The sequence below is a fragment of the Ischnura elegans genome, chromosome 3, assembly GCF_921293095.1.
Source record: "Ischnura elegans chromosome 3, ioIscEleg1.1, whole genome shotgun sequence".
Lineage (NCBI taxonomy): Eukaryota > Metazoa > Arthropoda > Insecta > Odonata > Coenagrionidae > Ischnura > Ischnura elegans.
Genome location: NC_060248.1, coordinates 102,311,643 through 102,335,316, shown reverse-complemented (window position 1 = coordinate 102,335,316; position 23,674 = coordinate 102,311,643). Strand labels below are relative to the sequence as shown.

The 23,674-nt window shown below is 37.7% G+C and overlaps 1 protein-coding gene across 4 annotated transcripts in view; it reads right to left on the bottom strand.

Annotated features, from left to right (window-relative positions):
• The window catches only part of LOC124156259 (E3 ubiquitin-protein ligase HERC2), a 149,075-nt gene that overhangs the window by 85,404 nt on the left and 39,997 nt on the right, over positions 1–23,674 (bottom strand). For all 4 annotated transcript variants that reach the window (XM_046530682.1, XM_046530685.1, XM_046530684.1 and 1 more), the window contains exons 20-36: positions 22,110–22,462; positions 21,475–21,636; positions 17,898–18,161; positions 17,317–17,458; positions 16,848–17,007; positions 14,707–15,007; positions 12,934–13,103; positions 12,499–12,676; positions 12,083–12,251; positions 11,618–11,939; positions 10,884–11,283; positions 10,613–10,791; positions 10,357–10,508; positions 8,083–8,352; positions 4,783–4,895; positions 4,516–4,700; positions 2,641–2,923 (exon numbers count right to left, since the gene is read on the bottom strand). In XM_046530682.1, the coding sequence (XP_046386638.1) occupies positions 2,641–2,923; positions 4,516–4,700; positions 4,783–4,895; positions 8,083–8,352; positions 10,357–10,508; positions 10,613–10,791; positions 10,884–11,283; positions 11,618–11,939; positions 12,083–12,251; positions 12,499–12,676; positions 12,934–13,103; positions 14,707–15,007; positions 16,848–17,007; positions 17,317–17,458; positions 17,898–18,161; positions 21,475–21,636; positions 22,110–22,462 (3,803 nt within the window). The remainder of the gene's footprint in view (positions 1–2,640; positions 2,924–4,515; positions 4,701–4,782; positions 4,896–8,082; positions 8,353–10,356; positions 10,509–10,612; positions 10,792–10,883; positions 11,284–11,617; positions 11,940–12,082; positions 12,252–12,498; positions 12,677–12,933; positions 13,104–14,706; positions 15,008–16,847; positions 17,008–17,316; positions 17,459–17,897; positions 18,162–21,474; positions 21,637–22,109; positions 22,463–23,674) is intronic.

Below are 23,674 nucleotides of genomic sequence, written 5' to 3'. Positions count from 1 at the left end.
TTGTTTTACATATCTATGAAAACTGATTGAAAAGGATATATGGCGGGTATTGATATTAAGTGTTGTAAGCGTTTAGAAAACCGTAAGAGACTTCAAGAAGAGGATTTTTTAAGGAAAAAACGGCATGAGAAAAAAAAAGGAAATATTGGATGAGAAAGTGGACCTCGTTCGACAGATGTCTGCGGAAAGTACGACAAGCTCGTCGGATTCGGAATAAAGTAATTTTTCCGGGTGCGGGAAGGGTGACCAATATGGCGGAAGAAAGGGAGAAATAACATTTTGTTACTTTTACAGAATTTTAAATGCGGACAAGGTCTGGAAAGCGCCGTAGAGTAAGTATAATGTCCGACAGCCTTGTGACTGCTTCCCTAGATCGGACTCAGACGTCCTCTGCCGCTGGGTCTATGATAGTCCAGGCTGTCGCCAATGCGACAGCATCTGCATTGGGTTTTAAAGGGGATGAAATCCATTTAGTATCTTCCAAATCTCATCTACATAGAATGAGAGTGAATAAAAGGACCGAGACAGTAAGGCTTATCAAGCAAGACTTTCACCCTCAAGTTCCTTTAGCATTGCACTGGGATGGGAAATTACTTCCAAGCAATGAAGACGACAAGAGGCTGTTTGAAGGATATTTCAAATGTAGATGACTTTATCAAATTTTGTATTCTTCAGCTGCAGGTTCGTAAATGGTAAATGTCAGGATGTTCAGGGGTGATTTAAAGTCCATCCTCAGGATTAGTATTTAAAATTATGCCCCATATTATTTTAGAACCACCATCCTCGAGACGACTACAAAGAACTTTTGGAGTTGTGTATAGTGTGGGTGGGTGGTGTGGTTCCCAAGAAAGAGAAGTATGTGGTTCGCCCCCCCCCAGGCCCAACTGACAAATCACGGTGGATGAATAAGGAGCTCTACGCTTTTAAAACGTGGATTTTTGGCAAGCAATTGCGTTTGTCGACACATGACAGTGACAATTTATTCAAATTGTGTTGCTTCATTGCAATTGCATATATGAAACATTGGTACACCTGTTCCGAGGCAGTGAGCGCTCCGAGAATGGATCTTGAGCTACTTAAAGTCCTTGGTCGGAAGAAAGACCCTCACTACGCAGCACCTTTGGCCAAGTTTTGTAACCATCTATGGTTAAAACTTTCGAAAACTTGAATTGTATGGCCCTCTTCGATGAAATGGTTTCTGACGACGAGAAAAGAGACATTGCGGAAGCAATCAGAGACAATGAGGGGTCTGATGATGACGCACCTCGGGCTACTCTTCCGCCTAATCGACCTATTAGTGAGCTGACTCTCGCTGACTTCGCTTCGAAAAATTCTGTGAAGTTTTTCAAAATTATTGGTATTTCGCCGACATTTTTGTTGCGAGATCCGTGCACATGGAAAAGTGACGAAGACTATCAGAAGGGCCTATCTATAGTTCAACACCTTAAGGTTGTTAATGATACTGCAGAGAGAGGAGTTCAATTAATAAAATATTTTCAAGTCAAGAAAAAATTGAAAAATGATGAGGCTCAGAGGCAACATCTGTTACTAGTTGTTAAGCGGCATTGGAAAATGTATGAAAAAAGTGGCAAAAAACTCTAGTTTTTCATATTGCTTGTTGTTCACAGTGCATATGTACCCGCATTGTGACAGTATACTAATAAGAGAGCATTTTCTTTCAGAGGTTTCTAATTTAAAATCCCCCAAGACCCTTAGAGCTAGGCAACATTGCATGAAATTTGGAAAACTCAAAAATTCAAACTTTGAATGCGTTTCGGCAGGGTCAAATATTGTCCGATTGAGCTAAAAAATTTTATGGGATGTTTTTTCATGCATTCGCATAGGAAAATGGAAATGCCCCCTCAACTTTCAAACTTTCGGTTTTTTTGGGACACCCTAGTGCTACCCATTGCTAAAAATAAGCATTTCTGCAAAAATATTGATCATGGAAACTACAGACTACACTGACCATAGGAATAGTTGTTGAGTCACTTTAAGGTGTGTGTATGTGTAGCATCACGAGAAGATAGACTTACCTATAAATTTATTTATTCCAATACCACCAAAAACAGCACCAATTTGGTCTTTAAATTCGGGTTTGTATAACATGTTAACCATTAAATGTACATGAACGTTCCTGCTCTAGACCAAGCTGGGCAGGACTTGAACACATGGCCTTTGGAACAACAGGGAGGAGTTTACTTTATTTTTAAAAATTACTTTATTTTTTCTTTTCTTAAGCTCGTTTACAAAGGGCTTTTAACTACACAATCTGCCGTATGTGCAAGAGCGCATTTCAAATTGAATTGTGTAAGGTGGTGAATTGCTAGAATGTATGAATAAGAGATAGCAAAATACTCCATATTCTAATTTCATCTATACATTCGTGCAATTACACACCAGATTTAGAAAAGAAATGCAGCTCTGAGTAGTACAATTACATGCCCCATGTAAAACAGGCTTTTGGGTGCATCCTGTGAATTCAATGCATTGGGATAGCTTTTACTGTGCTGCATGCGTCAAAAAACTCATTTTTCCTAGACACACGCAATATTCCCCCAGTTTTCCAGAAAATGGATATTATATGAGAATTCCAGGTTGGTGGACATCCTGGTCATTATGGGGGCGGGAAATAACTACCTTTTTGATGCACAAGTGTTGCTCCTGGCATTGGAGGTCCAGGGTCTCCATTTCCTGCTCCGAGACCACCTTCATCCTCAATACACCAACCACCTTCACCCTCCTCCGAGTCTGTATCAGGATCACTGGGGGGTGGAGTAGGAGGGTGGGCTAGGCAAAGATCAAACTTTCCTTCTTTACCCATTCGGTAAGAGTTGGTTGATCCATTGTCCCACTGAACACGAATCCAACCATCTTCTCCCAACTCTCCAATGACTCTACCTTCACCTGGAGGAACTCCATCCTGAGCATCATCAACCAAAGAAAAAGATGAGTCACTCATAACTTTTACTACATTTGCAAAATGAAAAATAAAATATGTACACAGCACTACATTTTAATAATGACAATTTACTAATGCACAAAAAGTAAGCAAATCCACAAAGTTAAGATTTTTTTGAATTGTTAAGCAAAAATATTTCATTCGGGATTAGTCTGATTATTTCATAATTGAACCATCAAAATTAGATTCAAAATGAAAATAATAACAGGCAGAAATAAACTAACAAGCATAAAACGAACAAACAAAAGTAGCAATTTGAACATTCAACAAAATAAGGGGGGGACTATATTTGGAGGGGGAAAATAATCAGAGAAATACGGTATGTAATTTCACATGGAAAGATTACAAATGCTTAATATGGGCGATTGAAACACATTTTGGAGCGATGCCATGTATTGGCACAGAACTACTGATGTTGAGTGCAGCATGACTATAATTCCAATTAAACCAACAACATTATTATTATTAAAGTATTCTACCGATTACGGTAGGTTTCCATGGAGTGCTTAAGAATTCCGGGATCCTCCCCTTCCATCATGCACTTCCCTCTTCAATTCACAATAAGATCTACTCCCTTTCATTCCATCTAAAATCCTATTCTTTTCCTTCCTCTCCCTCATTTACCTAACATTCTACCCTCTAACACTGTTTTCAACATCCCCTCCCCGCTAAGTACTTGCTCCATCCATACCTTCTGTCTCCTATGTATCTCATCTAAAGGCTGCTATACACGGCGAATGATTTCGTTCGCATGATCATTCAGCATGATCATGCACATGATCATTCACCATGTATGACGGAACAGTTTGCAAATGAACCTTCATGCGCATGAACATTCAGTGAAAATGAGAACGTGTTCTATTTTGCTCACATGATACTGTGAATGATCACGTGATCATTCAGCATGATCATTCGAATGATTATTCACCGTGTATAGCGGCCTTAAAAGCCGCCTCTCCTCACCCGCCATGTCCAGCACTTCTTCGTTCCTCCTCCTCTCCGTCCACTCCACTTTCTCCATTCTTTGCCACACCCACATCTCGAATGCCTCGAGTCTTCTCTCGTCCTCCTTCCTAAGTGTCCACGTTTCTGCACCGTAAAGCGCTACACTCCAGATCAGACTCTTCACTAACCTTTTCTTTAAATTCCTATACAGCGTAACTCTCATGAGCTCATTCCTGTTCATGAACGCCTCCTTTGCTAATGCAATTCTCTTCCTGATGTCCTTACTAATGTATCCGTTTTCCTCTAATGTACTTCCAATATAGTTGAACTGCTCAACCTGCTCAAGTTTTTCACCATCCACCTTAATCTTAAATCTTGCATCCCTCGCTCGTGGTGCTTTACAAAACCACATTACCTTGGTCTTCCTGTGATTAACCCTCATTCCATATTCCTCACAATGCTTGTACAACGCATCCACTAAAGCCTGAAGCCCCCTCGCTGACTGGCTAATCAATGCCTGATCATCCATGAATCCCACTGATACCAATAACATTACTTAGGTTAAATAAAATGTAAATATTGATTTACAAAGATTATTTATTCCCTACCTGATCACCCCATTTCCAATCAGCACCACGTACAACTCTGGTGCCTATCTTCATTAGGGCAGCCAATTCTGGACCAGTCATAGGAATGGGCGGAGGTTTGCTTTTCTGGACCATGTCCTCAAACACAGCATGGACCACATCACGAGAGCATTTGTCTGCCAACCCATGCTGTGATGGGTCAGGACCTGCAATAAATCTTGCTGTAAGAATAATGCCACACTCCGGATGAACTATTTAACCAAAAGATTAATTTTAAGTTAAGCATACCAATTTGTCTCAATAGAGTCTGCACAAGCGACAAGACTCCAGAGTTTATTATTAAGCTAACTTCATTCCCATGATGATCACCAGTTAGCATTCCAAGGATGTTCAGCAGCACCCTGGAATGAAAATATCACATTGTTAGGTTGCACTACTAAACACTTGAAAGAGTACAGATCATTTCAGAGAAAAAAGAAAACTGATAAATTTAATTGATGTTCAACAAAGCAGGAGAGAAAGGGAAACACAACTATTTCTATAAACAAGATGCCTAAAAGAGTATTTAGAATTCTAATAGATTGGAATGGATAAATTTTGGATAAAAAAAAATAAAAAATGGATAAATAAATATAGCAAAGCAGATTGGGGGAGTATGATGGCATAAGGAGTTGAGTGTTGGGCTACCGATCAAAGGAACTTGAGTTGAAATCATGAGTGAAGCTTTGAGACACCACAAAAAGTAATCCTCCATGTGTGAGGGAGAGGAATTGGTCCCCTAACATGAATGCTTGAATTAGTGGCTTAGTCTGGAGTGAGCTCAACCCTTGCCTATCCAAACCAACCTAAGGGTTGAATTAATGAGTGAAAGTGAAACTTATGATTTTGGTGACTCAAAGTGCGATGACCAAAATAACTATGTAAATCCATGCCAAACTAAAATGGTAACTATCCAAACACAATATGCATCTCTTTTCTTAATTTTGGCACTGAAACTATTCTCGGTTATCAATAACTTACAAGCACACAATATGAAAAACATTATTTCACAGCAATGGCAGATTCAAACAATTAAACAATGTGACATCAAGGATGAAGCCAGAAAAGCAATAACCAGCAAACTCCTGATTATCTGGGCTAATGATGAGGAGAGTCGTTACAAATAATCGGAAAACATGAATAATTCAAACTTTCCCTTTAATTTCATGCAATTTTCATAACTCACATTAATATAAAAATAATTATCATTTATGCATATTGTCTGTTTTATTAGGTTGCTTTCTGGAATAATTCACAGCTACCTTATCCCGATTGCGATCTTTTTAGTGGTGATAACGTGATTGAACTAGTATTCCTACTGCTCCATGTATGTATTTGGTTTCCGAAAACCGCACACCTGTGTCTGACAGATCACGGATTCAGAAAATTGGTTTGCATGAATGCTAAAAACTGTTGCGTGACGTTGGAAACTAAACCATCAGGCACCATGCTGTGTAGTCTTGCCTCGTGCAACTTGCCTGGTGTGCAATTGCTGCGTCACGCGGTTCTATGATCCCTGAACACGGTCTTCAGTCGTTATGTTTATGTAACATGAACACAGAGCTTATGTGAAGGTAATGGACGTGCAATCATCCCATTGCACCACAGTGGTTATAGGAAACCAGGACTTTTGGCAATTTGTCTACCCAGGCGAGCCCCCGGCTATGACTCACGCCATCTCTACTTCCACTTCCCCCACTGCCTTCACTTCTACTATTCCCTTCCTTCCCTGTGTGACCTTGACTAGTCACAGCGTAAATATGTCCAAGTGCGATGAAATCTCTGGTTCCTTAGGCCTGTATTCAACTGCATGCGAGTCCACGGTAATTATTGGGCATTTGCAATATGAGATATACAAATATAGATCGTAGACAATATTTCTCTTAATTTTCCATTGGTTAACTGTTGAAGAATCTTCTAAAATTGATCGAGAGTTTTTTTCCCACCGCTGATTGTTGCCTGCATGCTAGAGCAGATGTCCAAGTAAACTTGAAACATTCCTTGTCAAAAAGTAAAGAATATAATTCCATTTTTCGAAGACGATTCTGATGGAACTAATAAGGCTGGTGTAACCTTACATTAAAATGCAAATATCCCGGTGTTTTTGCGTCTGATTAATTTTTTAAATAAAGATTGCGGAAAATGTCGAAGAAGTGTAAAGCTCATGCATGGATAAGCCCTAACACTGATAAACCGCAGCCGGTTAATCGAGAGTCTGCTGTATAAAGGACATTTGAGGAGGAGCTCATAAAGGTGGGGGACACATAAAACTGTATCTCCCAAATATTTTAGGGAATTCGAACCCCTGGACTTGCAGCGACACTGGATGAGGGGAGACAAAGAAAATCTCACCAAATATACCATTGTACTATGGCATGAATTTTTAATGCAAAAAATATTTAGCAAGCTCCCACAGATTCCAAATGCCAAAAATCTCATTAAGAGGATTCATCCCTCCTGCTCGACAGGGTTAATTTTGTCTTTTTTGGTGACACACTAATAACATCATCAAGGCCGTGAAAGATGATCAATCTTTCAATCAAAGATCAAGCTATCATATTGGAATTTTCAGGATGTACCGAGTAGACCTTTGCCAACATTTTTCCATATTTTAAGTATAAAAATTTACATCTGAGAACATACTGAGGTAAAATTTTCAAAGCTTAGATACAGGTATATGTTGACCAAAGTCTATTTTATAAATACAGCAGACTCCCAATTATATGGCTGCGGTTTATCCGGGTTTCGGATTATCCATGCATGATTTTTACTCTTGCTCAATTTTTTCCACGATCTTTATAAAAAAATAAAATAGGACGCAAAATCATCGGATTTACTGCATTAATGCTGGGATACACCGGGATTATTATTTCCGTTAGAATCCCTTTGATAAAATGGAAGCGATTGCTGAATTGCTGAAGCTGAATTCATGGGAGCACCGTGTTCCTGTTTTCCAAGCCTTGCAGTGCACGACCGTGCTCCGTGACCACGGATACACGTCCCGTGGCAGTTGCAACCCGGGCAACTTGTGCGAGATGCAACTATGTGACGTGGTGCATGAAAGTGTAGTTTCCGACGTCAAGGAGTGGTTTTTAATCACTTTTCTGTATCCGTTATTACACAGCCACCGATATGTGGTCTTCGAATCCAGGCCTTACATAGAGCATTAATAATACAAGTACAACCATGTTATCGCCACTAAAAAGATCGCGAACTGGTGAAGAAAGCTCTAATTTAGTTCGGGAAGCACTCTAAAATAATAGAATAACTGCATAAATAATGATGTACTGTTTGTTTTAGGTAAATTATGAACACTGCAAGACATTTAAGCGAAAGTTTGGGTTATTTGTGTTTTCCGATTATTCGTGCCGTCTCTCCCCATCATTAGCCCGGATAATTGGGAGTGCACTGTATTCTGAAAATTTTAAGGTGATAGTATAAGTTTTAAGTGAGTCATTCATCACCCAAAAAGCCAGGTTGAGAGGCAGGGATGCATACACTTAGCACATAGACTTCTTTTTCCATAAAAAAGAGAGAGAGAACACATACCTAGCCCAAGGTAATTTTCCAGGGCACAGCCATCCTTGGGTGCCTTGGTTCAATCCCCCTTTGCTACTGGCAGCCATGACCGAAGTGGCAGGGGCGTTTCCTTCTTTCTCCCAGGGTGGATGTAGGAGGCATTCTCTCAATGCATTGACTGCCCATGACAGTATCCCTGCTCTAGCCATGAGGACCTCGGCCCGATCATGCGGAGGTGCTGATTCAATCCCTTCATCCCAAGACCCACTTTCGGTGACTTTGGTGCTTCTCAGGGCCAGCCTAATACAATTATCAAATTGATTTCATATATTTTAAACATAATGGTATTAAACTGAAAAACACTCACTCATTTATTGACACAAAAGATGATCGACTTGACAATGTCTTTGAGGTTTTAGATTTTCAGAGGATCTTAATATTGAGCCGATGAATTAGGGAAAAAATTGTATATCTTAAAATAAAGACCTCATTGTATCACAGAATTTTAATGTATTTAGTGGGAAAAGAGAAAATAAAAGTAAAAAAAATGAACTACAGTCTCCAGATCTAGAATATAATGAAGAAAAATGAAAGTTTCTTCTTTCATCAGCCATTTCTTTTCTGTCATTCCTCAATCCATAAATTGCTCATTTCAATGAGACTTTTCCTCATTTTTTCAATGGCTACTAATTCAAATGCCAGCATTGTTAACAGTGAATAAGCATATTCATTGAATCGTTATTTATATTAAACATACGCTACCAAAATGTACATGACTTGCCATTAGGAAAAATTCCCCAAGACTGGGAATAAAACCACAGACCTTTTCCTTTCCAGGCCATGGTGCAGATCACTACGTTATCCAGGTTCCTGAATTCCCATGGCAATTGTACCGAGGCACATAGTGCAAGATGTTCGGCTTTTAGGGTTCATCAAGGATGGCAACATGAGTGAGAAATGACTTCAATGCTTCAAGGACAACTGCTTAAGAGCCTCAAATTTGTGATAAAGCCTCACGTGGAGGTATGTGTAATATTTCGAAGACTGCCACTTGAATGGGCCCAACATTTAGTACCATGAGCCTGGGTACAATTGCTATGGGAATTCAGAAACCTGGAGAGCAAAGTGGTCTGCGCAGTGACCCGAGAAGCCAAAAATCTGCGGTTCGATTCCCGTCCAGGGAAATTTTTTTTCGAGGCAAGTCATGTATGTTTCATAGCTGTTCACGCAGCAGTCTTCAAAATAGTACATATAGACACTGATCATTAGTGAAATTTAATGGTTACTTGAACAGCTAATGCACACAACGTGGGATATCATGTGACCAAGTAATGCTTTGCACTTATGATTACCCACTTAAAGAATTCAAGTGTTAATGGACTTGTTAAAAGTATAAATAACATGGAATTTCATTAGCCCTGCTTGGCAGGCAGATTTGCAATTCATCAATTATGATCAAAACAATCTTACATCTAGAGTCATACCCTGAAAAAAAAATACCTTACAAAGAAGTAATAGAAAATTGCACCCCTGACGGAAATTTTGATGGATATTAAGGTGGGGAGAAAAATGACTTGTTTTGGATCAAAATGAGTAAAAAATGTAGGCAGATATCAGGATATCAGTAGAAAACTTAGCATTTAACTTGGATGCTAACTACCAGAGCAGAGGCAACACGTAATTCACTAAAAATTTTTATTTACAGATGTCATAACTTCACAATTTGTCTTAAGGCCGTTTTACACGGTACACGGAATTGCGCAATCTGACGTACATGCGAAGGCGCAATCAAAATTGCGTCGTGTAAAGCCGTGAATTGCTAGAACACATGCGAGAATGCGTGGATGCGAGACGGCAAAATAGCCCCTGTTCTAATTTCGTTCATGCATTCACGCAATTCCACGCCATTTTAGAAATTAATGCAGCTCTAACCTGCGCAAATCCGTGCCCTGTGTAAAACGGCCTTTATAGTTGATTGGAAGAGATGGTGCAACGACGGAGATGGAAAGGATACATATTGGATTTCAAGGGAAGAGTACAACAAGTTTACATAATGACAGAATTCTCAATCAAAACAGTTCCCAATTCAATTCAGGTTCTCCTTTTAATTCTAAAACTCCCTAAACACATGCTACAATTGTTCTCAAGCTTTTATCAACAGACAAATAATTTGCAACTAAGTATTTATCTTACGATAAAGATTAACATTGACAGCCTTATCAATAGATAAATGCCAATATAACACCCTGTACGAAGTGAATACATAAAATTTAGGTCAGTACACAGCAAAGATTAAACACTCACCCAGTAGACAGAGCAGAAGGAGAATTCCTGCCATGAAGAAGGCCAAGCCACCCATTTAATAAGGCATACTTGGCTGATGATATCAAGTGATCCCAACCCAACAGCTCTATCATCATCTTACTTCCCTGGACTCTGATTCGGGCTCTTTGAATCTTCAAATAGGAAAAAAAGATTTTTTAATTTAAAATTTTGAAAACTTCAAACAGATTAGTGGTGCTATCATACCAGATAATAAATGAATTTCATGCAAACCTACCTGGCAATATAAGGCTTTACGGAGGGTTTCCACATTGGTTCCCTCCTCATGTGTGACAAACTCCACAATGGAATTAGCAAGAACTAAAATTTCAGGCAAAACAACATCATCTTCTATCACAGTGTTTCTAACAGTCTCAGGGTATTCTTTTCCTTCCTCCTTCTCCTCTACATGATTTTCTATACCAATATAAAATGGAATCAGGTTAGAGATATTGCGAGAAAATACCTTCCCAACAAATAAATATTACAAAGTCAAAACTACACCTCACCTGTACTTTGATCATGATATTTCTTCCATGTCATCACAGGAGAAGTAGCAACAGAAGCAGCACTTGCTTTGAGAACTTGTGCATCCTCTATTTCTTCATGGCCAGAATCAACCATTGGTATCATCACCTTCTCTATATCTTTTCCTTTATCAACCTCCTCTTCATTTCCTCGGTCCTTGTCCTCTTCATCTTCAATTGAGTTGATTTGCCTGTCCTTATCAGATTGCCAATTAATTCCATTTGCATCTTTATTACTTTCATCAATTGACAAATGCAAACTCTCTGGAGGGCTTTCTGGTCTCAATTCATGATCTTCTACATCTGACTTGCCAGCAACTCCAACAACAACTCCACTTGAAACTTTACATTGTGCTTCAGCAACCAGGAGAGCATCCTGACTCTGGAATGATGCAAACACATTAGTAAAAAATCATCAATGTTATAAAAAATGGAATTCATCAAATGGCTAACGTATCAAGTGATTGTTGGGAGTACTATTAAATAAGATCTTGAAATTGACGAACAGGAAATTAAATTAAAAGGGTAAAATTATTCACATGCAATGCAATTAAGTAGTACATCATTATTGCTAGTACATACGTTAATATTGCTTTAAATTTACATTTCATATAAAAAAATTTCAACTTCAAAATCTTAAGTGACATAAAATAAAAAGGGACTCACAATTATAAAAAATCTAACCTTTGACTGATACCTAAATGGAGCAACTTTACCTGAATACTGGCATTTAGGATGTCTTCTGGCTTAGTTGGTATCTGGCAGCATGGGGTGGAAGAAGAGCAACCACATCCACAGAATGACGAGGGTGAAGTAGGTTTGGATGACTGGTTATGTTGTTCCATGAGGAGGAGGTGATTGTTGTGGGAATGTTGGCTCTGCTTGTGATGATGAAAGGAACGTGAGGCATTGGCCCGCATATCAGCTATTAATGACTTAACTGTGCGCTTCCAGCGGGGATCTAAATGCAACAGATGCAATTTGTTCAGAGCCTTCACTTCTGGACTTGTTGCTGGTCGGACTTCCATCAAGAGAAACCTTAAAATATAGGCAACAGTTTATAAATACTACGCATTCATTTTATGTTAAAGTAGAAACAGTGTTTAGGGGATAAAAAAATCCTTATTTGAAAATACTACATTAAATGCTCCAAATGCAAAATATTCAAATGGTATTCCTACCTGCACTTGTCCTGAATGGGCATACAAACTTCTTTGTAAGAACGTCCTTGTTCCTGTCGAGCTCGGATGAGATTCCACTTTGCTTGATGGACCATGCGCACAATTTCAGCTAAGCCTTTGGTAAGTTTAATTTCATCTTGATTGCCAATACTTTCTTCCAGGGCCAATTCTAAAAAGAAGAAATGACGTTAGAAAAATGTCATGGACAAAAGGATTACCAAAGCAGGATATTTGATTAAGTGCACAGATACAATAAAATATTTTATTCAAACAGTTTTGACACTTTTAATCATACAGAGGTGGTATTCATAGGGGAAATAAGGATATTAAAAATTTCCAACTTGAACAATTCTTCATTACGCAATCTTAATGAATGTATTACAAACTTAATACATAGCAAGATTATGACTAAATACCTTTCTGAACCAGTATCAGTGCCTGTGGAGCTAATCCAGTGTGCCAAAGTAGAGCAGCCATCAGGAGACGACCAGCTTCCTCTAATGGGTGGTCTGATGGAAAATCAGCTCGCGTAAGAAGATGGTTCAGACGGCAATGACGCTCAACTAACTGCATCAAGGCTCTAACTTGAGGCTCCTGAAAATATGCATCATTTGAAAAAAGCATGCCAATAAGTTATCATATTATATTATTTAAGAAAGTCTTGGAATGATTTCTGAAGTTATAACTGAAGAAAAATTGAGTCACTACACATTTGCTAGATGTAACAGACATATTAATGGAGAGTTAAATTAACATTAGAAGACAAGAAGGCTCGAATTAGTTAGCACTTTCAAATTTATAATAAATAACAAAATCACAAAATGAAAAAAATACATTTAAATATAACTAACATGTAATCTCCCATCTGCTAAACTCTGCAGGAAGTCTAAAGTATCTTCCTTGGTTGAGACTATCTCTTTCCCTAATTTTCCAGTGACTGAGCTATACCCAGCAGGCTGCTGTTTTCCTGACACCTTAGGAGGATTTAAGTCTTCTTGCACAGGGAGAGCCTTGGAATCACCTTAAAGTAAATAATATCATTATTAATTCTCTATTTTTAACGGAAATTGTGGCAACAATCAATGAATAATATAGCACTTTCAAAAATAAAAAAACTTCTCCATTCACTCATAATATACATACTTATTTCATTTGTGAAAAAAAAACATTTTAATTAAAGAAGGTAACTCGAGAGCTTTGAATGTGTGACAAATATTGTACAAATACATTAGGCCCACACTTAAGGTTTTTCTGCAACAAGTTATCCAATAACGCTGTCTACTGCATCACAGTGAGTTACCGAATTTACTGCTTGACATTGATGCATGCCGGGTGCTTGAGTTTAGGCCACTGTCAGACAAGACGACTTTCTGCTGGCTGCCGTTCCCGGCAGGACACCGTGAAATCCAGAGAGTCATCTAATCTGAAAGCGGCTTCAATGTAACACTGTGTGTATTTCACGCCGAAGACAGTGCACCGCTGGGCCCGATTAAAATGAGCACCATGATGACCACGGAGGCCGTCAATGACGCCATGCTGGTAATGGAGCAATTTGACTCATTTGAAGACATGTGCCTTGCTTTCAAATGACCTTAGTCATTTGAAAGCACGGCACCATGCTGAGGACAGTGACCAGTGAAAATTCGGCTTATCTGAAAGCGTAATTTTCTGCTATTCTGCAGCCGTATTAAATTCCCTTCAGCACAATATTAATTCAAGATATCTTATTCTTCCTGAGAGAAGTTGCATCATTCTAGATGTTTCCGAAAATTTTAAGATTAATTAATGTGAATCGAAAGGAGGCTATTATAAACTTAACGGCAAATTCCAGTGGAGAAATCACTACATTGCACAAAGTTATGCGAATGCGATATGCTCGAGACAAAACAAGCCAATTGACCTTTGAATCGTAATGAGATAGAGCTAATGAACGTCAACAACATTAAACAGGATTTAATCGATTATGACTCATTAACAGTGATTTTTTCACTAATTCACGTAAAATGCACGAAAAAGGGGAATTTTGTTTTATTTACCGATTTTGCAGTATTTAGCATTATTTAATTTTATATCGCAACATCATATCATGTGAATTTCACAGATCTCTACATATTATTCAACTTCCTTATTTTTTTGCTTGGAATTTTGTCTGAGTTTCATTTTTACATTGATATTTTGTGAAATCTTTGAGATATCAGGTCGGAATAGGAAAAAGAAAACAAGATGCAAGTAAAAGAAAGGTATTGAGTGGCTGTTCAGCACAGGGGTTTAGGAGAAGGAATTGTTTCCGACATATATAGGTGGAAGAAGGTGCAGATGAAACATGCACATGCCAAAGGGATAAGGTGCATGAAAGGGAAATCAGGATGGGAAAGACAGAGAATGAGGCTCAAGTATAAAATCAAGAGAGGTAAGTTATAGGCCAAAAAAGGAATAAAGTCATGGAACAGGAGAATGTAGGTAATAGGTTATGCTGCCTTCCTAAGGAATTATGTAACACTGATGTGTAGATTAACTAAAAAAATAACATAAAGAGTAATCACATATAAGAGTGATGGAATGCAAAATCCAATCCAATTATTGACATAACAAAAGTAAATAAATAGAGAAACTTGATTGTTTACCTGTTGGAGTAGTTCCAGCAATGGGAGTGCTTCCAATTGAAGCTGATCCCCCAACTCTGACTGCGGGGGCAGTGCTAGCAACAGCCTCCCCTTTATCCTCCGTAAAAGGGTCCGGTGGTTTCAAGGCATGTAAACCTCCATGCAAGAAAGGTGCTCCAATCCATTGCCCTGAAACTCCTTCCTGCTCTGGTGGCTGCTTGGGTGGGCCTTTGGATAACATTCTTGCATGTAGGCCGAGTAAAAATGCTAAACCTCGCTCTGTATCCACCAATGGTGAGGACACAGAGTTGACATTGACCTCCTGCAAAAATTAAGCACCAATTTAGCAGATACATACTCCATAATGAATAAATACACTATAAAAAATATGTATTTCAAGCAAGTGACTGATGTGCAAGAGAAAATTACAACACTGTAAAAAATCTATTACATACACAATGAAAAAAGTGCACAAGAAGTGGAAACGGGGTGTAATCACATTTAAACACCATTTAATAGTGAAAGCCCTCTTCCAGGACAATATAGTTGAGAAGCACAAACAATTCACCCCAATATTTTTTAAGTTAAATTCAATTTAATTACACAGGAAATGAAGGAATTGACAAGACCTTGTGTTGGACTCATCCAGTTCTATGAGAGGAAATATACAAAATAATGTGACAGTTCAACAGTGATTATCAGAGCAAATACAGTAGAAGATCGATAATCAGGAATGCTTGGGACCAGATGCATTCCTGATTAATGGTATTTCTGGGGAATAGATTAGTTACCTGGATGTATGCAACACTGCAACACAATATTTTTTCCAGAGCGTGCTTTGGAATCAGCGGAAATGATGCATTGTTGAGGAAAGGGTGAAATAATGAGAAAACCCAATCAAATTCATAAAATTTATGATTAAAGACTAGACTAAAAGAGATTCAGAACATTTGAAAAAGTTCTTTGTCCTTAAAGGGAACGAGTATAATTCATGAATTGATTAGAACACCTGTACAGTAGTTTGCATGACTCATCTGGAGAGAGACCCTTCAAGCTGTGGGCTTCGCGGTGAGTGTCGCCCACTTAACGACCACCTGGAGAACATAATGCAGGGTGGCCATTCACTCCTCTCACGGAACTGCTTATCTCAATCTAAGGTTTCAAACATGGGCCATTAGAAAAGGTTAAAAATGTTTTGAGAACATCTACTTGTGAAAAGGGATTGACACATACAATATAAAATACTCTGCAATAATAAAAAGCAATGCTCCCACACTTGCAGCAACTGGCTATTTCACTCGTGGATTTTTGAAAAAAAGATGAACTTCTGAAAGGAAAAGAGTGCATTCACCATGGAAAATAGCATCTGAAGAAAAATGTTGTTAACAAATGTTGTAAAAACAAAGTTGTTGTTGATTCTCACTGTTACAAAATGAGTTTTTGTAGATAAAAGATGTCGGTAGAATTCCTCTTTGTCATGGTTGGAACTCAGTGAATGAAAATCAGAAAATCGTACTTCAAGGAGGAAAATGAACAATTATCATTCAATCATCACATATTTTTCAAAAAACTGCACATCTCCACAGATAGATTTTAAGTAATTTTGGGCGTGTGGCACTCACTATGTAAACTTCATCCCACTTTGACTCCTCTCTCATTAAGTCCGGAAAGTTTGAGGAATAGACGTTATACGTTGCTGCCGTAAATTCTGTTGTCCTAAATCACCATATCATCATATCAAGGTATTCTAAGTCACGTTAAATATTTTGCAGAAGAAAATGGCAAATTAGTTGACTAGCTGTTGCGGGATTATGTAGTTTGAAGACAGCCAGGCTCTGAGATGGCAATTAAATGACTAAGATTGCTGTATTTTTGGCAATGTAACTTTAAAAAATAGAAATTTTGTAAAACACGAGAAAACCTTCCATGGTTTAGATAATTCCATTATTTAGATTTCCGGATTATTGATCTTCCACTGTATTTTATAAGAAGGCTTGTCCAAGGAAAGGGGTATTTAAAGGTAATGATCTTATCTTATGAAATGAAGATTTGTTTAATTTAAGTTTTATACTTAAAAATAAAAAACACACATTGCTTACAAGAGTGCATTGTAGTGGATGTCACCTAAACTAGAGTACTTTATAATCACTGAAAATCCTTACCTGTTGTACCTCTTCCTGCTCAGGGTCAACATAATGACCAACAAGGAATGCTTGCATTGTGTCTCTTGCTTCTGCAGAGTGACCAGCTGATTCAAAGGCACGCGTAGCATCACGACCAGCATATCGCTGAAGTAATTCACTGCCACAAGGGGCTTCGCTTCTACAATAGAAATTCCTCTTAATGGTTGATAAATATGGTGCAAATTTGAATGAATTCATGTGGTATAATTAATATTTTCAATGGCTTTAGTAATAGAAACATTTAATTAGACATAGAGTCAAGTAACAATAAACTGTACAAAAGAAAGACTTTTAATTTCATTAATAAAAACCATTATAATCGGGATTACAGTGAATTTCTAATAGAATAAGAAACATAAGAGTATAAGAATTTCAATATGGATGGATATGATTAATAAAAAATAACCTATGCATCATTCAATTTCTTCATAAAAAAGTAAGCACCGACCTGAAATCCTGGACATCATACACCTTGCCGTTGATAAGGAGCCAGAGTCCACCATCGCGGTTATGATTCTCTAGATCTGCTTTCCTTACCAGCGGTAGTTCTTCACCAGTTTTCAAAGTTGCTGATGGACATTTTGGTGCCACTATTAACATGCAAGGGAGAAATATGTATTCAAGGCTAGTATTTAAGGATATAATTGCTGATTTAACCCTTCAAACATTAAAAACCCTAATTGCAGTTACTTCATTAAATATATGCACTCAAGATAACAAAGCTAGCCAAAATTTTATGGAGGGAGAGCAACAGTCAACTTTATTTTTATATATTTTTTAATAAAAACAGTGGAAGCTCTAAATGGAAAGGGTTTTAGAGGAACTTAAAGATGGTTGGAAGAGATTCCACAAATTCGAATATCCTTTATCTTTTCCACTCTACCTTTGATATGTGTGAATACGGAACGTGATGGTCAAATTATAAAAAAACAATCCTCCAATTTCCCCAAATTTATTTGTTATAGCTTCTTACCATGCTTAGCCTTTGAAAAAAGGCAAAAAATAAATTCAAACATTAAGAAGACTCACCAACAATTCCTGGCCAGGCCATATCTTGACAGTCTTCACGAAGTACCCCAGGTGCTAAGCGGTTAAACCTATCAAGGGCTTCAAGTAGAGATGCAAGAGAGGGCAGCCAAGTAGATCTTAGGTGCAAAAGTAGAAGGGGAGATGATTGGGGCGGTGGATGTATCCCTCTGTCGGATGCAATTATTACAACACCTCCAGCCTTTAGCCCTAGTCCTTGAGTACCAACCAACACCAAACACAGAACAAGTTCTGGCAAGAGAACGCCTGAAACAGTTTGAATTAATTGTATGAATTACAAATCCAAAATTATGAATCAAAGTTATGTTAACTTAAAAAATAAATTGTGAATGCAGCAGGCCTGAAAAATCACTGAGCATGAAGATTTCACATTCATAGTTTTATGAGTCCTCATAATCGAAATATTTCTCATATTCCATGTCAAATGAACAAAGACGTACATGAAAGTAAGGTATCGTATTTAGAGGAGGCAACTGACAGCTGAAGACATTTTTTCCATTAGGGAAGAGTATGGTAGTAAGAAGTGGTGTAACTAGGAATATGCTTTAGGGGAGGGATGAGATGACCTGGAGTGACCCCCGTCCCCCAAGCAAGGGGGGGGGGGAGTTCTGGGAAAATTTTTGAAAAATGACTATCCTGGAAACACATTTTACATCGTTTTAGGGGTAAAAATTTAACTTTAATCAGATGCAGTCATTATCTGTCAAAACTACACAATAGTTTTAAATATATTTTTATTTCTCTGAGGCTTTGGTGTGGGGATCTATTCCCTCATTCCCCGACAGTTATGCCACTTGTAGAAAGGGTAGAGAGAATCCTGGCATTGCCAATAGCCTACTCCAAATAAAAGCTGAAAAGGGAACCAAGGCTTAATGTCCCATCTCAATAATAGAGAACTGTGTTTGAAGTGCCCTCCACAAAGCAGGGATTGGGCATTCTCTGAAAAATCTCTAATACTGCCAGGTTTTAAACCCAGACCCACAGTGTAGGAAACCAATACACTAGCCACCACACCAAATCAATTGATGAATTACCAGAGCTTGAATTAATGAGGATTTATCATACTTTGACTCATATTCTAATTAAAATTAAGATTATAACCAACAATGAGTCACCCCAGCCTAATGAATATGGCGTAGCTTTTGAAACAGCCCTGCCATTCCCACAATCGCCCTTTACCTTTGACCCTGATTTCTTTTTCACCTCCACTAAGAGTTAACTCCCAATATTATGGGCAAATGATGGGGAAATACAACACAAATAATCGGTAAACACTGATAATCCAAACTTTTACTTTTCTTTCTTATAATTTTTTTAATTCATGAAAATTAAACAATATACCATAATTTATGCACATAGCCTGTTATTTTCGATTGCTTTCTAAATAAGGCCAAAAACAGGCTTCTTCCTCTATCGATTGATAGAAGTGAGTAACAGTTGAACCTCGTTAAAGCGAGTACGGGCTATTGCGAGACCACCGCCATTTCGAGTGATAGCTGAAGTACCGTCAATTGACCCTATGTTTAGCATGCAAAACAAAATCGTTTTTACGAGGCCCTTTTGGTGTTGACATTCGCCATAGCAAGAGTTTCCATTGCCGGAAAAGCTTAACCAAGAGTCCCTAATGTCTGTAATCGCTGGAGATCTGTTAGAAATGAAGCTAACATGGAGTTCTCAGTCTCAAATTCATGTGGTAAACTGTCATTTGATGAATAAGTCGTTCATTTTGGTGAAAATATTGCGGCATTACATTCGCCAATGCTGGATCTTCTTTTGTTTCTCGGGTGGCAGAAAGCAATTGACAGGATACGCGTATGCCTGTGAGTTGTGAGAATAGAGTGCATTTAAAGGTAGACACCATAGCCATAAAACGCAAAGTATGTCTAAGCGAGATAATGAAAATAATAGAGAAATACGAGCTTGACGTAATTAATTTAGCTTCCTATTCCCTCTTCACAATTAAAAGAAAACATAGAAAACATTAGGTCTATTGTAGTGCTGGAGGGCAAACCATCACAGCAAAGGCGCCCGAAGAATGCAGAACATGAAGAGTTGGAAGGTGCTTTGTTCGAGTGGTTTCAGCCCACTTCAATCTTTGGGAACTCCTGGAAGAGGGGTTATGCTTAAGGCTTAAGCGGAGTATTTCAGCGATAGATTGAGAATCTAGAACTTCAAGTTTTTGGAAGGTTGGTTATATGTATTATTTTAAAGTATGAAAGTGTTATCTCCCTTCATAATTGCTGGTGAAGCCTGCGGTGTAAACCCAAACCCGTGGAAGAAAGGACTCCTATCCCAACAGAATATCTTAAGAAGTATTCCCCTCGTGATGTAATGCAGACAAAAAGGAACTCTTTCACAACCTACTCCCCGACAAAACCCTTGCAGTACAGGGCGTTTCTTGCAATTATGCTTCCAGGAGGAGCTTCTAATGCGCTGTTAGCGATAACATATGACACATTTGAAAATCTGATGCTGTACTTTTAGTTTATTAAATTTAAAAAAAAGACACTCAAAATAGAACTTTTTTTTTGAAAAAAAAACAGGAATGTTAATGACATAATTATGCATGCTTAGCAGATTTTCTAGGACACATAATGAAGATATTACATTGGATGATAGTAAATATCTTCTAAGGCAGGATCGTTCTACCACCTTCCACATTTTTCGTCAGCAGAAACAAATGCGATACGTTATTTCACACAACTTCCACGAAATGTACGGGAAAAATAAACATACACCAATGGAAGCATTTGAGGCATTAAATAACTGCAATACTGTTTTATCAGCAATACTTTGAATTTTCAGCGGAAAATATCAAAATAATAGATTGATCATGTAAATGCACAACGTACATAGAAAAATGGCTTCGTCGGTTGTGCATTGACAAAGCAATGCTATGCATGATTTTTATTTAGTACAGCACTTATAAATTGAATGACTAGTTTGTTATTAATGTAAGGAAATTTAGTGATACAAGAAACATCGCCTTTCGTCTGGATTTATACTTAAGTGTATTGGACAGAAATGTCTCCGTCGCCACACCAATCCCATTCATTTACAAGAGTTGAAAATAGGTTTATTGGTTATTATTTGCTCCACCTTCGGTAAAGTGACAATTTGCTATAGCGAGCATTTATTAGAGCACCATGGGGTCTCGTTTTAATGGGGTTGCACTGTAAATGCTAAAAAACTCCCGAAAAAAACTTGGAATAGAAGAAAAAAAGAGCATTCTGACGGAGGGTTAAGAATGGATGACAAATCATTTAGAAGCAAAAATCCTATACACTATTGCTCTTTTTTGAAAAAGTTTTCAAATAAATAGGCGTCATCATTTTGCATTAAATCCAAAGTAAAGGATCGATTCATGTTCAAAATACATTTCTAAATTACCCAACGAATTATTGAAAATTCATGGAAAATATCAACTACTGTAGTGAAATGTGATTTAAAAAATTGGTCCTTCCACAAATGTTTAATATTTTTATGCATTAAAATTTTTTTAAATATTATTTTTATATATTTTTTAATATGATAAAAGATTAAAATTTTCAAAACTTACCTACAACATCAGATTCTAGAATAGACGCAACAGAAGAAAAATGTCTCTGGGATATAGAGGCAACCCTAGAAGCAATATGCAATGTGTCCTTCACATGGCAACACACTAAATGGACATATTTTCCCAAAAGTGACTCAGCACCAAGGGCCTCTTGCTGTATATCTGAAAAAAAACAATAAGTTATAACAACATAACTAGCAATGAATAGATTTCCCATCTCTGAAAGAGTGTAATCAGCCCTGGAGAAATAATACTCAAGAATTTGCAATGAGTCCAATTACATCCTATCAGGTGCCAAAAAGGAATATTATTCTTTAATTACCAAGAGCTCTATGTCATTGCAAGATAAAGGAGAGAATGCTGTGTTAAAACCATTATATCATACAGTAACTGATGAATTAAGAGTCAATGCGGTGGAGTCAAGTAAAGCCAGGGCTTGATAGGTCAGTGCAAACCATTTTGGAAAGTGATCATGGTTTACTAAGAGATTAACAAGGAGCTGATAAATAAAGTTTAAGGCAGTAGATTGTACAGATTAGTATCAAGACAAAATATTGTGGGCAAGATGACAGAGCAAACCATTATATAATAATAATATGGATGATGAATTCCAAAGGGTACATAAATGCACAAACCTTGATGATTTCGGTTCTTTTCTCTTGTACCAGCTCCAGGAGGTTTTGACGAGTCTCCATCTGCTGACATTCCTTTTACCTGCTGAGCTTGATATAAGTGGGCAATGAGAAGCCTTTGGAAACGTAATAGCAAGTTCAAACTGGGAGACAAGTCCTTTGTATCTTTTTCCGCTGACCCTTTGGATGATTCCTGCTCCTTAGGTTCTGCTGAAGATGTTGTCCCTTGCCTAGAAAAACTAACTTGGGCTCGACATGTACCGCTACGATCTGGATTGGAATGCCCTTCTCCATCTTTCGAACCACTTTCTCTGATTAGAGACCATAGCTGAGACTGAGTGAGGGAGGAGACACTCCTGAAATGAAACGTGAGTTTATTAGTAATAATAAATTTCAATAATCTAGCGATCCTTATAAAAATAACATCGGACCAGTAAAACAAAAATATAAAAGTATATAGGCAATAAAAAATCAATCATTAATGAATTCACTGATGCTGTAGTACATTTTGTACAGTAGAAGATGCTTAAACATGTTTTATATTATCTGGCAAGGTATTGAAAAGCCTGTGAGCCATAGAATTTGGGCCATGTATGGGTGTTGTTATATGCACTAAAGGCACATAGAAGTATTTGGCACCAATTATATAATGATTGTTCCAGTGTTCTTTGTCTAAAATTGATAAATATTGCTGAAGACATACAATATACAAAATACAAGGGAAGGGTGGGAGGTCCAGCTTCCTAAAGATAGGTCTTTAAGGAGCAAGAATATTGGCATTAGCCATAAGTCTAACTGCTCTTTTTTGCAATAAAAAATTCTGTCGGTATGAATTAAGGAGCACCAGAAAACAATACGAATACAAACAAAAGGTTAAATGGAAATAAAATAATTCACAACAGTGCAGATTCTAGGGAACTTCCAGGGATAACATTCACCTCATACATCTAAATTAAAAACACTTGGTACTCTACTTGCTTGCTGAGTCTGGATATTAGATTTCCATGTTAGAGTAGCATCAAGCTGCAATCCAAGGAATTTGACAGTGGCAGCCATTGGCATAGGTTTTTGATCAATTTGAATGTTAATTTCATGAGAAAATTTATTCTTGTTTATAAAATCAATAATTTGTGACTTATCAACATTTAGCTTAAGACAAGTGCTTGAGTACCATATGTCAATGTTACTTGTAACAGACTTACATTTATTGGTAGCAGTATTAAAATCCACTTCAGAAAAAATGACATAAGTGCCATCGGAATGAAGTACTGGGGTGGGGGGCACCTGCGAGTTTTGATAAAATATCACATAACTCAGTGACAGATATTGTAAACAGAATGGGCCCCAGAACAGAACCTCGAGGAACACCTTGAGTTACCTCTACCCTACTGTTGGCGTCAAAATGATGTGCCGCTGTACTTTGCAAATTTATACCTGGACTTACGTGCATGCCATAATAATGAATAACACGTAATTTTCAAGGAAATTTTATTCCCAATTCTGATTTATTTTTTGTTTCATGAAAAATTAAAAAATCAAGACACGCGAGTGCAATAAATGACTCCGCG